At 39.0% G+C, this 15,944-nt stretch overlaps 1 protein-coding gene across 7 annotated transcripts in view; it reads left to right on the plus strand.

Annotated features, from left to right (window-relative positions):
• Window positions 1-15,944, plus strand: part of PLEKHA7 (pleckstrin homology domain containing A7) — a 151,424-nt gene that overhangs the window by 88,694 nt on the left and 46,786 nt on the right. For all 7 annotated transcript variants that reach the window (XM_035120130.3, XM_035120148.3, XM_035120139.3 and 4 more), the window contains 2 exons: window positions 12,555-12,733; window positions 13,024-13,500. In XM_035120130.3, coding sequence (XP_034976021.1) covers window positions 12,555-12,733; window positions 13,024-13,500 — 656 coding nt within the window. The remainder of the gene's footprint in view (window positions 1-12,554; window positions 12,734-13,023; window positions 13,501-15,944) is intronic.

Here is a 15,944-nt window from a genome sequence, read left to right on the forward strand (position 1 = left end):
ATTGTGGCCAGGCTATCCCTGCTAGCTTTTTCTGTTTCATCTCCTTGCCCCCTTTTGTGTTTTTGTGTGTCGAGGTTGTTGTTTTTGTTATTTGGTGTATGGGGCGTTACTTAGGAACATTTAGGGGACACCAAGCAATGTGTTCTACTTCCAGGTTAGTTCTTCATTTTTGGAATCATTTGGAGAAGGCTCCAAGGAGGTCAACTTGTCTGTAAAAATTATTTGGTATTGCATCAGGATATTGGGGGTGAAACATGGTGTGCAGTACTGAAAGGTAGACTGTCTCATATATCCAGAGAGTCATCCTCCTAAGAAGAAACTGCTAGATTATATTCAGTGAGAAATCAGAATGTGATGTAACGCGTCCCTAATAAACAGCTGTGAATTGGGCAACCCAGTGGTTACAGCTATTTGTGTGAAGGAGGAGAAGAGCTGGGAGCGTAGTCTCACGTTTTGGTGTACCCCTGTCCATAGAGGCATAACAAAATTCTTAAGAGGCTTACAAATATTAATAGAATTTAATCAGCCAACACAGTGTTTTGTTACAACAGTTTTAAAAGTGTAAGTTCAAGGTATAAGGAGTTGATTTCAGAAGAAACGTGCCAGTTCCCCATTCTCATGCACAAATGCTTCCCACTTGCACTCAGAGAGGTGGTAGTGTGATTGAATATCACCCCTGGCTTTTTAAAATATAAAGTGTAAGTTGGATGGCATTTGGTCAGTCATTTCAACATATAGTCAAAATATGGATTGGCTGCAGCAATGCATTGATTGCCTCAGCCCAGTATTAAAATATATGAAGTTGCATGCCTACTCAATAACATGCTAAATTTTGTTAATGCTATGCATGACTAAGGCTGCAACCCTGGGAGCAAGTCTCACTGAACTTAATGTGACCTACGTCTGTCTACATAACTATAACAGTGCACTGTGACTCCTTAATTCTTGTTGGAGATAACAGTGATGTGCAAGGTGTTTACTTAACTGTAAATTTAAAATGCCAAGGAATGTCTTGGTTTTTAGTTTCTTTTTAACTTCGAAGTACTTTTGTTTTTTATGATTAAGCATCACTTCAATGAAGACTAGGTTATTGATATAATGGAATATGTATGGGCAATGACTGAACTTCAAAGCATGCACATTTATCATCTATACTCTGAGAAGCTGAAATAAAACCTATTTCTGCTGATGATATTTGAATGTGTGTTACCCTTTAATCATCTATTAGTGCTTAAACTCTGAACCTGCTTCCTAAGCTTATTATTATGGGATCAATGAGGGAAGCTTCTTAAAGGAAATATCAGCATATTTGTATTATATCCAAAATCCTTCGGGTAAAATATTATATTCTTTCCAGTTGATATCAGTATGCATCTCTGCATATTTGACATCATAGATGGATTTAAGGAAATATCTACTTGATGCTGTTCCAAGAAAACCTACCATGGCCTGAAGTATTTATATTTCTTCTTGTTAAATAATTCATCTGCTTTCTGATCCTAGGTTTAAGATCAAGACCACTTCAAATTGTATATCATCATCTAGAAGGGAAGAACATATTATTTTTTCTAGAAGTTCCAAAGCAGTATTTTAAAAATGCTGCTTGTTAAAGTGCCATTGTTTGTCAGCTTTAAAGTACCATCTGACAAGAATTCTATCACTCATTAGTTTTATAGTTAACTTTTCTAATCAGTTTAGTGCTGTTAAATGTAGTTTGAAATAAAAAGCATAGCAAGAATGTGTGTTATTTGAATTTGAAGTGGGGAAATCTACATATGAAAAAGTAAGTTGAAAAATAGGTTCTATTACCCCTGTGTCCCCTTCATGGATCAATGCCTTGTCGTGGCGAAGGGGCTTGAATAACTCAGAGAAGCTATGAGCTATGCCATGCAGGGCCACCCAAGATGGACAGGTCATAGTGGAGAATTTTGACTAAATGTGATCCACCTGGAGAAGGAACTGGCAAGCCACTCCAGTATCCCTGCCAAGAAAACTCCATGGACAAAGACAACAGGCATATAAAAGTTATGACGCTGGAAGATGAGCCCCTCAGGTCGGAAGGCGTCCAACATGCTACTGAGGAAGAGCGGAGGACAAGTACAAGTAGATTCAGAGCTGATGAAGCGGCTGGGCCAAAGCCGAAAGGACGCTCAGTTGCGGATATGCCTGGAAGCGAAAGGAAAGTCCGATGCTGTAAAGAAAAATATTGCATAGGAACCTGGAATGTAAGAACCATGAATGGAGGTAAGCTGGATGTGGTCAAAAATGAGATGACAAGAATAAATATCGACATCCTGGGCATCAGTGAACTAAAATGGAAGGGAATGGGCGAATTCAGTTCGGATGACTATCATATCTACTACTGTGGGCAAGAATCCTTTAGCAGAAATGGAGTGGCCCTCATAGTCAACAAAAGAGTGGCAAAAGCTGTAATGGGATGCAATCTCAAAAATGACAGAATGATCTCGATACGAATCCAAGGCAGACCTTTTAACATCACAGTAATCCAAGTTTATGCACCAACTACCGGTGCTGAAGAAAGTGAAATTGACCAATTCTATGAAGACCTACAACACCTTCTAGAAATGACACCAAAGAAGGATGTTCTTCTCATTACAGGGGATTGGAATGCTAAAGTAGGGAATCAAGAGATAAAAGGAACAACTGGCAAGTTTGGCCTTGGAGTTCAAAATGAAGCAGGGCAAAGGCTAATAGAGTTCTGTCAAGAGAACAAGCTGGTCATCACAAACACTCTCTTCCAACAACACAAGAGACGACTCTACACATGGATATCACCAAATGGGCAGCATCGAAATCAGATTGATTATATTCTCTGCAGCCAAAGATGGAGAAGCTCTGTACAGTCAGCAAAAACAAGACCTGGAGCTGACTGTAACTCAGATCATCAGCTTCTTATAGCAAAATTCCAGCTTAAACTGAAGAAAGTAGGAAAAACCACTGGGCCAGTAAAATACAATCTAAATCAAATCCCTTATGAATACACAGTGGAAGTGAGGAACAGGTTTAAGGATTTAGATTTGGTGGACAGAGTGCCTGAAGAACTATGGATGGAGGCTCGTAACATTATACAGGAGGCAGCAACGAAAACCATCCCAAGGAAAAGGAAATGCAAGAAAGCAAAATGGCTGTCCAACGAGGCCTTACAAATAGCGGAGGAGAGGAGGCAAGCAAAATGCAAGGGAGATAGGGAAACTGAATGCAGATTTCAAAAAAACAGCAAGGAGAGACAAGAGGGTCTTCTTAAATGAGCAATGCAAAGAAATAGAGGAAAACAACAGAATGGGGAAAACCAGAGATCTGTTCAAGAAAATTGGAGATATGAAAGGAACATTTCGTACAAAGATTACCATAATCAAGGACAAAAGTGGTAAGGACCTAACAGAAGCAGAAGACATCAAGAAGAGGTGGCAAGAATACACAGAGGAATTATACCAGAAAGATATGGAGGTCTCGTACACCCCAGGTAGTGTGGTTGCTGACCTTGAGCCAGACATCTTGGAGAGTGAAGTCAAATGGGCCTTAGAAAGCATTGCTAATAACAAGGCCAGTGGAAGTGATGATATTCCAGCTGAACTATTTAAAATTTTAAAAGATGATGCTGTTAAGGTGCTACACCCAATATGCCAGCAAGTTTGGAAAACTCAGCAATGGCCAGAGGATTGGAGAAGATCAGTCTACATCCCAATTCCAAAGAAGGGCAGTGCCAAAGAATGCTCCAACTACCGCACAATTGCGCTCATTTCACACGCTAGCAAGGTTATGCTTAAAATTCTACAAGGCAGGCTTAGGCAGTATGTGGACCGAGAACTCCCAGAAGTGCAAGCTGGATTTCGAAAGGGCAGAGGAACCAGAGACCAAATAGCAAACATGCGCTGGATTATGGAGAAAGCTAGAGAGTTCCAGAAAAACGTCTACTTCTGCTTCATCGACTATGCAAAAGCCTGTGACTGTGTCGACCACAGCAAACTATGGCAAGTTCTTAAAGAAATGGGAGTGCCTGATCACCTCATCTGTCTCCTGAGAAATCTCTATGTGGGACAAGAAGCTACAGTTAGAACTGGATATGGAACAACTGATTGGTTCAAAATTGGGAAAGGAGTACGACAAGGTTGTATATTGTCTCCCTGCTTATTTAACTTATATGCAGAATTCATCATGCGAAAGGCTGGACTAGATGAAACCCAAGCCGGAATTAAGATTGCCGGAAGAAATATCAACAACCTCAGATATGCAGATGACACAACCTTGATGGCAGAAAGCGAGGAGGAATTAAAGAACCTTTTAATGAGGGTGAAAGAGGAGAGCGCAAAATATGGTCTGAAGCTCAACATCAAAAAAACCAAGATCATGGCCACTGGTCCCATCACCTCCTGGCAAATAGAAGGGGAAGAAATGGAGGCAGTGAGAGATTTTACTTTCTTGGGCTCCTTGATCACTGCAGATGGTGACAGCAGTCACGAAATTAAAAGACGCCTGTTTCTTGGGAGAAAAGCGATGACAAACCTAGACAGCATCTTAAAAAGCAGAGACATCACCTTGCCGACAAAGGTCCGTATAGTTAAAGCTATGGTTTTCCCAGTAGTGATGTATGGAAGTGAGAGCTGGACCATAAAGAAGGCTGATCGCCAAAGAATTGATGCTTTTGAATTATGGTGCTGGAGGAGACTCTTGAGAGTCCCATGGACTGCAAGAAGATCAAACCTATCCATTCTTCAGGAAATCAGCCCTGAGTGCTCCCTGGAAGGACAGATCGTGAAGCTGAGGCTCCAATACTTTGGCCACCTCATGAGAAGAGAGGAATCTTTGGAAAAGACCCTGATGTTGGGAAAGATTGAGGGCACTAGGAGAAGGGGACGACAGAGGAAAAGATGGTTGGACAGTGTTCTCAAAGCTACGAACATGAGTTTGACCAAACTGCAGGAGGCAGTGCAAGACAGGAGTGCCTGGCATGCTATGGTCCATGGGGTCACGAAGAGTCGGACACGACTAAACGACTAAACAACCCCTGTGTAAGAGGCAGGGAAAGGAAGATCTCCAGGGTGGGAGGATGGAAGAAGATAGGGAAGTTCCCAGTTGAGAACTAGGAGGGTTTACATCTCTCTGTATGGCACAAGTTAAGATTTACCTGTGAAAGAAGACTATGTATTATTATTTTCTTTTTTAAAAATTTCTGTTTTGATTGGTTTTTTTTAAATTGTAATGTACTATGAAAGGTCTTAATACAATTTTATTCAAAATAAAAAAATAAAAAGAAGTCCTATTACAATGGGTCCCTTCCTCTGACTAAAGGCAGGGGCTTAGGAAGGGGGGCAGTGGGCTTATCTTTTTGTAACACCCCCCTCATGGATGACACCCAGGGTGGACCGCCCCCTTCCTATGCCCCTGCAATGAGTTAAACATTGGGGTATATGCATAATATACTTGATTCTAGTTTTCAAAACTGTAATTCTAAATTATTTGTTATACTTTGCTCCAATTACCATCATATTAATTTCTCTTTATTAATTACTGTAATAGGGCAGTATTACATTTGCTGGGGAAGGAATTCCCATATACGGATACCCAATGAAGCATTATACATTAATGCATAAATGCTGAAACTTGCTTCCATATCCATTGTATGTGCTACATTAAAATCTGGAATATTAGAACATGTAGTTAATTGGAAAAGGGAAATAAATGGTTGACGTTTCCATAGATCTCCATGTTTAAAATATTCTTGAAGGTGATCCCCTGAAGAGAAAATGTGCTAGCTGAATTATCCTTCTAGACAGTTTGCTTCTAAGGATCTATTCAGACTTTTGCTTTTTTTATCTTTATGGAAAGGCATTATAAAAGAAAAAAAATGGCCTAATCTTTTTATCTCTGTCTTTCCTTCTTTTCCCTGGTGAAAAATGTAATATCTGAATTGGTCCTTTGAGGCAAACAGTGGTTATTTGTCTCTTCTGCAGTGCCTTTCTCTTTTCTGTATCCTAAGGCGTAAGCTCAAAGTAATTCAATTCCCCACTTTATTTACCAATGTTGGGTCCATCTTAATGCATGTATATATGATAAACAGTTGCCACTTTGATTAAAATGTATCCTTATTTGACTGCAGTCATAAACATACATGCTAGTGTGTAAATTCAACTTAAATCATTCCAACTTTCAAGAAGGATTGTTTGTCATTAGGAAATAGTTGTACAGTATTTATTATTCTAATGAAAGTAATAACATTGTAGACTTTCATTCTAAAAATTCTAAAAATTCTTCAGGGTCCAACTTTCCTCTGCTTCATACTTTGCATTATTGATGTAAATTTATGTGGATCCCTTTCCAAAATGTTTATTGTGTCATAAACACTACTAGCTGAATTGATAATATGTTTTTTTTCTATTAACCAAAGCTGAAATATTATATTCTAGCTCGTTATTAAATCATTTTAACAGTGCAATTCTTGTACTCAGAAGTTAGCACCATTATGTTCAATGTGACATGGTCCCAGGTTAGTTAATATAGGACTAAAAATAGAAGTTTCTCAATTTTAATGTGGCCTATCCAACTCATTTCTTACTTGAAAAGTAACACTCCTTTTAAATGGCTTCCAGAACAGTCTTAAAATAGGACATTTAGAAGGATGTACTTATTTATTTAGGTGGTTTGTTTGTTTTTTGCTATCTTGTAAAAATCAACTTTTCCCTTTGCAAGAATTACAATGATCCTTAGTGTATTGCTTGTACATTACTCAATATTTATTAGTTGTCTCTGCTTAGCAATGCTAAAACATAAATTTCAGAGGCAAATAGTTAGCTTACAGAGACCTTCAGTGGATTTATTACACATTTCTTCCTATCTAGTGAGCCTCTGCACTGAATTAGGTTGCCTAGACTGGTTAGAGGTACCGTAGATGGAAATCTGGAAGGCACATTGCTAGCAATTATACAGCCCCTTTGCAATTCTTCTTAATTACTTCCAGTCAAGTAGGTTGCATTTAAAAGTGCTGCTGTAGTTTGACCCTGAGGGCTTGTGTGGGAGGAATTAAGGGTGTGAGCATTTGGAGTAGGTGAACTTCTAAAGAGCTCAGTGTGTAAACAGGTGTTGTGTGAAAATAAGTAATAATGCCTGTGTCTGAAGGGATGGACTTCAATTTCTTGTTTCATCATGCCAACTTTCTATGAATTGTTTAGGAATTCTGCTCTTTTAACTTATTGAATTTTTGTCCTTGTTTTGTTCTTATTGGTATGCTCTTGGGGTTTGCTCTCCATTTCTTCTTCTGTGCAATATGGGAGAGAGGCTGCCTTTTCTTCTCCCTCTTTCCAGAATAAGGGCATCTGAATGCATGAATAGGTACAAATATTACTTTTTCACCCCTATTGTGAATGTGTACGTGTTGTCCTTCAGACTGCTGTGCTTTAGAAATTCTTACTCATAATTTAAGACATCACAAAGCTCTTCTGTGTTTTCCTGTCACTGATTGTCCTCACGCTTACATTCACACATGTACATGTTGCTCATTTGCTACGTTGCTAAGAGATAACTGGATATGTTTGGACAGTTTAATTTAATCACACTGGAGTCGGCCCTTCCAGTGGAAAGAATTTGCTGATAACACTGCACATGTTGCTTACTCAAATATTGTAAATATGCTTTCTTCAGCTGCTGGATGTGGAAACGTGCAATGTTCTGCTTGCTTCCATTTTAACTAGATAATTGATAATGTACAGTATCTGCTTTTGCTTTTAAAATGAGATTGTAGCTGCTCTATAGACAGAGTTACAATGGAGAGGCTGTCACTAGCCAAAAGAAATGAAGTAATAACAGTCCACCATATATTGCGCTTTGAAGGAAGTGTAAAGGACCTTTGAGTTCATTTGTATCAGGTGTGGGAAACTTTGGGGCTCCATATTATGCTGGACTACAACTCTTATCCCCCCTTCGTTTTAGGCGTGCTTTTTGTGGTTTATGGGAGTCAACAACATGTAGATAGCCAACAGTTCCCCACCCCTGATTTAAATGAAGGCTATTCCCTATTCAGAAAGTTTCAGTGCTGCTGTGTAAATGAATGAGAGGAGTTCAGTGATTCAGAATATACTAAATGCAGTAATGGGGGTGGGGAGAGAGTGGTTCTAAGAAGTCTGCATGTGCATATGGGGACTTGGTGGTGGATTTATGAAGCTTCGGTCTTCTAATAAATACTCAGTAATATCCAGTAATGCATGTAGTTGAGATCCTATAGGGAGGATTAGATGGATTTTGTGCTGTCAAAAACTATGATTATATTTTGAAACCAAGTAAGCATTGTAAATTATTCTTCAGTCTAATCCTTCAGCAGGGAGAAGAGGGGCTTTATCCAATCTATAGTTTGTATAGAAGAGGCAGGGAACCTGTGGCTTTCCAGATGGCTGTTGCTTATTAAAACATCTGGAGGGCCACAGTTTCCTGACCCCTGCTATATAGGCAGCATAGGGATTGTATGAATTGCTATAATGGTTAATAGCTTACTATTACAAGCCAATATGCTTTGAAGATCTGTTGGTTGAACCCATACAATGAAGGAAGTTATGGACATACATGGAAAAAAGATTCATAATTAGTTCTGCAGAAGAGAAGCCCCATGAAAATGTTTGTCTATTTTGCCCCTCTCTTTTTTATTACATTCCACCATCACCCTTTTCACTACATGATTTAAAAAATTTTTAATATTGCATTTCAGCTTTCTGAATAGGTAGCCGTGCTTCAGGTGTAGACCCTGCTGTTGGCATTTTTTTCCTCCCAGAGTCGTCGTCACCCCCCACCCCGCCACATCAAATTAATATACTTTATTTTTCCTTATTTAAGTATCCATAATTTGTTTTCTGGCTTGCCTGTCAATTTTTAACTGCCAGTGCATTACTTTATTCCTTTGCTTAGGTATATAATGTTGCCTTTTTTATTCCTTTAAATTTTGGTCCCCATCTTTCTCTATATGATTTTTCATACATCCCTTTGTAGTGTTGCCTGTCTTATACAACCATGCAATATATTTCACCCTCAGTGTTAGATATTGGTTTCTCTTTCAGTCTGTAAATTATCTTTATCTTACAAAGTCTGTTGTGGAATGAGCAGCTGACATTTTCAAATTAAAATATCTATCAAACCAATCAACTTCTTTCTAATCTTTGCTCTACAGTTTGCCAAATTTTTCTTCTGTATGTGCTCTGATGTAACAGAGAGCTCTGGTTAGTTTAAAATAGAAGGCATAGCTTTTGATCCCCCTCTGTTCTGGTACACAAAAGAAGTGGGGAGGATGCATGCCAGTGGCTTCCCATGACTCATACACATAACACTAAATTATGGTTTAATGTTATTTCCAAACTGGCCCTATTTTTTTCTTATATTTTGTGCATGTTCAGAAATGCAGGCAGGCCCTTCTGACATAATATTATCTCCCAAGTCCGATTTAAAAAAAGTTGCTTTAATAAACATAAAATAATACCACACACACATACAGTCTTTCTTTCTTTCTTTCTTTCTTTCTTTCTTTCTTTCTTTCTTTCTTTCTTTCTTTCTTTCTTTCTTTCTTTCTTTCTCCCTCTCCCTCTCCCTCTCCCTCTCCCTCTCCCTCTCCCTCTCCCTCTCCCTCTCCCTCTCTCTCTCTCTCTCTCTCTCTCTCTCTCTCTCTCTCTCTCTCTCTCTCTCTCGCACACACACACCCCTTCAGTTACATACAGTACTTCTCTTTATGCCTTTACATAGCATTCACCCACCATTTCTCATTAGAATTTTCCAATTGCACAGTGCAGTCTAGATATTTTACCCTTTTTTCTTTTCAAAGCAAACCCCCCCCCCCACATATTTTGCAATGTTTTGCCCAGGGCAACCCAAACTGACCTATAACCCAGCAAACAGACAATAAACCCCAGATAGATACATTAAAACCAAAAGGACAGAAATACATTAAAAACATCCCACCCACTTCTAAAAGGCCATAGATAGTTAACGGTTACAGAGAAAATATTTTGCCTGGCACCTAAAGTGAGCTTCCCTGGGAGAGCATTCCACAAATGGGGAGCCACCACAGAAAATGCCCGCAGCCTGATTATAGCGCTATATAGCACACCAAGATGGATTTTCCCTATTGCAAACATTGCACAGAACCATGGCAGATTGGTCACATGATCGTAAATAGGTTCCCTTATTAGAGAGGCCACAACAGAAATCCGATAAATTAGTTCACCAGTGCAACAATCAGGAGGCAGGTTAGCTATAAATGTGAGATAGGCCATGGCCACACATGTTGAAGCTTGGAGGAGATGTAGGTGTGCCTGAAGTGGTGTGTTGTCTAGTCTGTCTGGCTGTATGTTGCAGTCACAAAAGCAGTGTGGTTCTGATATCCTTTTATTAGTTAAGGATCTGCAGTGTATCAAATTAAACTGTAACACCCTTTCATGAGGACAGTCTCATATTAGGCTACTTTAGACATTGCAGGAATACCTAGTATGTACAGGTCTGCATACCCATGGTAGTCCCTGCAATGTACAAAACAGAACTTCTGCTTTTTGTTTTTTATCTTGAGTAGATGTTGTGGTGAGCTGTGGTACAGTCTACGGCTGGAGCCCTTTGCAGATATGTATCTGCAAGTTTCAGTGATGAAACCCCCTGCTAACTTGGGAGCAAAATCAACTTCTTTACTGTGGATGAGCTGTTCTTTGTTACATATTGTCTTGAATGACTGCAGGTGACTGAAGCAATGGTTAAAGAGGTAGCAAAAACACATATTAAAAAGATACACTTGGTATCAATGAAATTTTCTCTCCATGCCAAATAGGAATTTAAAAGAGAAGCAGAATACTTTTCATTGTGACTGCGGTGTGGAAGGTAAGGGCTAACTGCCCCCCCCCCCACCTTAGTACCATAGTCCTTATACTGATTGGAGAGTCCCTATCAGCTGCTATTCACAATAAAAAGGAAAAAAGACAAGTGCAACACCAAACTAGATGGTTAATGTCACATGTAGTTTGGTGCACAGAAGAAGAGGTAGGACACTAGGCCTGAGAAACTAAGCAAACATTGCAGGACACTTGAGTTGCTTTCAGCTTCCTTTTCTTATGCATATAGCAACTCTGAAGCTCTAATGTTCAAAATTTGCCAACAATGGTGGCAGGGGTGGGGGGGATTGCTCTTGCTGCCATTGATTTTAACTCTGTTAACTATTGAGAATTATAGTTTTATGTCTTGCTTTACATGACTGATATTGAAACCTTTGCTGTTCCTAGCCTACAATTAACGTGCTGCCTGTATTTAACTATACCCTTTAATATTTGGAGCACCACATATTGTTAGGGTTTGTGAATAATGTGTTTGTGTTTAGTGTTGGTGTTGCGATTCTGCAGCAATATTTATTTATTTATTTATTTATTTATTTATTTATTTATTTATTTATTTATTTATTTATTTCCCTCTTGCATCTTGGGTGTATTCCTTCCTCGTCCATGCTGATGTGGCTGCACTGTATTTATTTTGTGCAATTTGTGATCTTCTAGTTTCCCCTTCTACCAAGCCTTTGTCCTGTGCTTCCTTGCATGTTATGACTATTAGGGGCATGCCTTGAAAAACCGCTGCAGTAGAACTCCATTCCTTGTACTAACATAGCCCCAGTATGTTGGATCCCATATGATTATGCCACTCATTTTCTTTACTTTTTAAAGTAAAGACATTGTTTTTACTTTTTAATAGGATCTTTCATTATATTTATTAAAGCATATTTTCCTCAATATAAGCTAAAAAGTACTATTAATTTTCATTCATCTCTAGTGACCTTTCAACAAAGCTTTTTCGAAGACCAAACTATAATTAAAAAGGAAATAATTTCTTCATTACAAAGTGATACTTTAAAATAAAATTTATGCACCACAAGATATGTAACCTACTTTTCTTCTCAACTGATTAACCCTCATACAGTGATCTATAAAATATATTCAAGTTTGTAAATTCAGCAAGGGAAATCACAAATAAAATATCTAGTAGCTTGCAGTAAATGAAATGCATCAAGAGGAACATCATGAAGAATTAAATTTACTGGTACAAAGGCTAAATAAAATTATGTAACAATATCACATTATGAAAGACACACACACATCACACACGCCGCTACAAAAATACCCAACCACAAATGTGCTTAGTTTGGGGGGGGGGGGGACTACAGCATTTTGGTAGTAAAACTTTCTGTTTAGTTACAAGGGCTACCCTGGTTATTTGGAAATGTAAGGCAATCCTGTTGGTTTTTAAAAACTACCAACCTATTTTATTTTATTTTAAGCTCAGATACACACTTTATATTGCCATATAGTTCAGACATATTAGCACTGTCTCATCATTGGTGTGTGTGTGTGTGTGTGTTTAGTGGGGGGGCCAGGGTGCTCAAACAATAAAAAGTTGAAAGCAAATGGGAGGAAAAGCGGCACATTTCATCAGATGTGACAAAAAAACCTCCCAAATTACTTTCATATGTAGGGAATTTTGCCTACCCTCCTTCCTTAAAATTACCCAATTCATCTTTCTTTCTACTGTTGCAGGCTGTCCATACAGGCATGAGGGCTTATATATATAACAAGAGTTCTGTTATTGGCTCTCAGGCAGAGCATTCAGGAATGCGCACATACTACTTTAGTGCGGATACTCAAGAAGATATGAATGGTTGGATCCGTGCTATGAATCAAGCTGCTCTTATGCAAACACGTTCATCACCAAAGAGGCAAGTTCAGGGATCTTTTGTGTTTAGACTTCCATTGTGTGTCTCTCAGATATCAATGCAATGTTAAAAAGTACATTTTGCATTTTAAAAAGTACTCCAAATGACGTCTGCAAAAATGACATATCAGCCATATACAGGATCTTTTAAGTGATGGGACAAGAATAAGAGCTCTGAGGCATCACTTAGCATTAAAGAAGTTTGATAAGTTTGCTTAAGTCTGTACAAAGATAACTTACAGTTTCAACAAATAAAGTGTTGACTTTTAGTGCACATATTTTTTTTTCCCTTAGAGAAACAGGAAATCCAGATCAGCAAGCTGTTCCTCAAGCTAATCATGTGGATGCCTGCAAACAATGTGCAAAGTTAGATTCTGCTGATGCAAAAGGATGTTATAGAAAATCTCCTGAAACCTCTGCATATGATAAGCATGAAGAGATGAGAAAAGCAATAGAAGATGAGCATTATGCTGTCAGGAAGAACACAGTGGAATCAAAAAGGGAGAAATCTAAACATCCATTGATATCAGAGGTTGGCACATTGAATACAGAGTCAAGTCTGTCTCGGTCCCAGAGAGCTCAGCCTGTTGAGAAGAATGGAACACTTTCCAATTCGTTAAATACAAGTCCTGGCCTAGTGGAGCAGAATGGTATCGGTTTATATAAACAAGGATTTGTTTCCAGACCAGCTCAAAAAAAGCAGACACAGAGGAAAAACAATATGGCTCACATAGAGCACTGGGTAAAAGTCCAAAAAGGAGACCCCAAAAGGTTAGTAATAAGCTTAGATTGTCTGTTTTATTGCTTTAAAATGGGTTGCTAGGACCTTAGCAAGGGAGGGCTGCAAAACCCTGCCAATTTTAGTGACAACAGCAGTTAAAAAAACAACAACAATTAAAGTAGGCTGGGGTGGACACAAGGGTTTAAACTTCTACACCTGGCCCTGTGCCCTGATAGGGATGCAAATTTTCCATCCCTAGTCATCAGATTGATCATTTGATGAGAAGGGGAGGGTGACAGGCCCTCCTTCTTACCTGATCTGCATGGATTAACTAAGGAAGGAGGTGTGTGTGTGTGTGTGTGTGCGTGCTTGCTTGCTTGCTTGCTTGCTTGCTTGCTTGCTTGCATGATTCTTTGGCTGGGTATGTCCTGTGTGCAATGTATGTGAGAGGCTTGGGTGGCCACATCCAACCTTTGCATATGACTTCCTGGAGGCTTGGCCAAGAGTGAAAGTGGTACTTGGACCAGAAACTGTTAGCCATCTCTGCTTTAAAGTAACATGTGATACTCACCTACCTCTGGCATGCTAGAGATATTAGGAAATGGATTGAAAACAAAAATACTAAAATAATGCCATTACACAAATATGTGGTGTGACTGCGCTTGGAATGGCTTCAGACTCCTGTCCAGAAGCCCACACATATTTGCACATTTGTGCTAAGCCGAGGTTTTGCTTGGTGTGATGTGCAAAACCAGACCAGTGAAGACTGCTTATAGGCTGTTATATACTTCTCATATACTGTACAGTGGTACCTTGGTTTAAGAACAGCTTAGTTTATGAACAACTTGGATTAAGAATGCTGCAAACCTGGAAGTAGGTGTTTTGGTTTGTGAACTTTGCCTTGGAAGCAGAACATGTTCCGCTTCCTGTTGAGTGTAAATTGAGTCCCCCGCTGCTATGGGAAAGCACGCCTTAAGTTTAAGAATGTTTTGGTTTAAGAACGGACTTCTAGAATGGATTAAGTTCATAAACCAGGGTACCACTGTATTAGGTCATTCCCCTTTACATAGTGCTACGAAAACTAGTGTTGCTTCTTAGTCTATCAGCTGTTCTTTATGTTCAAGATAAAATACCCTTCACAAATAGACCAGACTTCCAGTATGACACCATATGCATTAGAGTGGTGTTTGTTTGTTTGTTTTTTGCCAAAATCCAACTTACTTATTTGAATTTACTTACTTATTTGAATTTAACTTAGCATTTCATGTAGCATACATTGTTCATTTTCTTTTTTCTTGGTTACAAAATGCTGTTTCTGTGTGGCCATGCTTCATGACAGATCTTTGTGTATTAGAATAATGGATGCACAAAAGTGATAATTGATTAGCACTTTGGGCTAAGATAAAAAGCATGATAACTTTTTCAGATACCAGCAAGATTTGCTGATTAGCTTGAACATTGCAACTGCATCCCAGCATTGTGGTCTAAATAACTATATTACTATCGTTCAAAAATATTGAGAACAATGCACTTCATAAGATTTTGCAGACTCTGTATAGTGAAGCGTCTGGTTTTTATTTCCTTACATAATCTCCATGTGTCATTTGAAAAGCTGCTTTTGAGATAGGTGAGATTTTAGACCAAAGGTTGTGAGAGCCTGTGCAAAGCAATTTATATATTGGAGATTTGTAGCATATCATTGTGTAAGCTAAAACTGATTTTCTTATTCCACTGATTCTCAAAGGGGAGGGTACTCTGTAAAGGCTAGGTGGGGTAAAGTCAAAAGCCCCACCGCACTAGGGCCTTTGCTTAAATGTGTCTTTGGCCCTGGACAAAATAAACTTTCATTCGTGATACATGGTATTTATTGGTTTGGTTGAAACTTAATATTTTAAAGGCAGAAGGGAGCAGTGCCTATTGTGTACAATAAGGAGCCATGGAATTTTTCTTTCATTTTCAGATCAGAAGCAGCTCACCCAGTGGGACAGAGCTGCAATGCTAGATCCCCGGCAGTAGCATCATTAGTGTACGGGAAGGGAGAGGCTAGGTCTGTGTGAGCACACCAGCAGGTTTTGTGTTGACTCCACCCTTGCAACCTTAGCGCCCCTGCTACATCAACTGTCTCCATTCTGGAAAGCAGCCACATCCCCATTGTTTGGTGTGAGCAGTTCAACAGTGCAGACTCCATTGGAAGGTGGTGGACTCATTTTCATGGGAGGCTTTTAAGCAGAAGTTGGATGGACGTCTGCCATGGATGCTTTAGTTGATATTGCTGCATTGCAGGGGGTTGGACTAGATCATTCATTCATTAAATTTGCATACCACCCTTCATCCTTAGATCTCAAGGTAGTTCACAGCAAGAGAATACAAGATAAAAATACAAAATACATAACAAAAACAAAACAAGTCAATAACCCCCTTCCCCTTTCCCTCTCAGAGTTTCTTCCACCTCTACAATTACCCTGTTTCTCCGAAAATAAGACGTAGCCATAAA

Source organism: Zootoca vivipara, chromosome 1, assembly GCF_965207765.1.
Source record: "Zootoca vivipara chromosome 1, rZooViv2.hap1.1, whole genome shotgun sequence".
Taxonomy (NCBI): domain Eukaryota; kingdom Metazoa; phylum Chordata; class Lepidosauria; order Squamata; family Lacertidae; genus Zootoca; species Zootoca vivipara.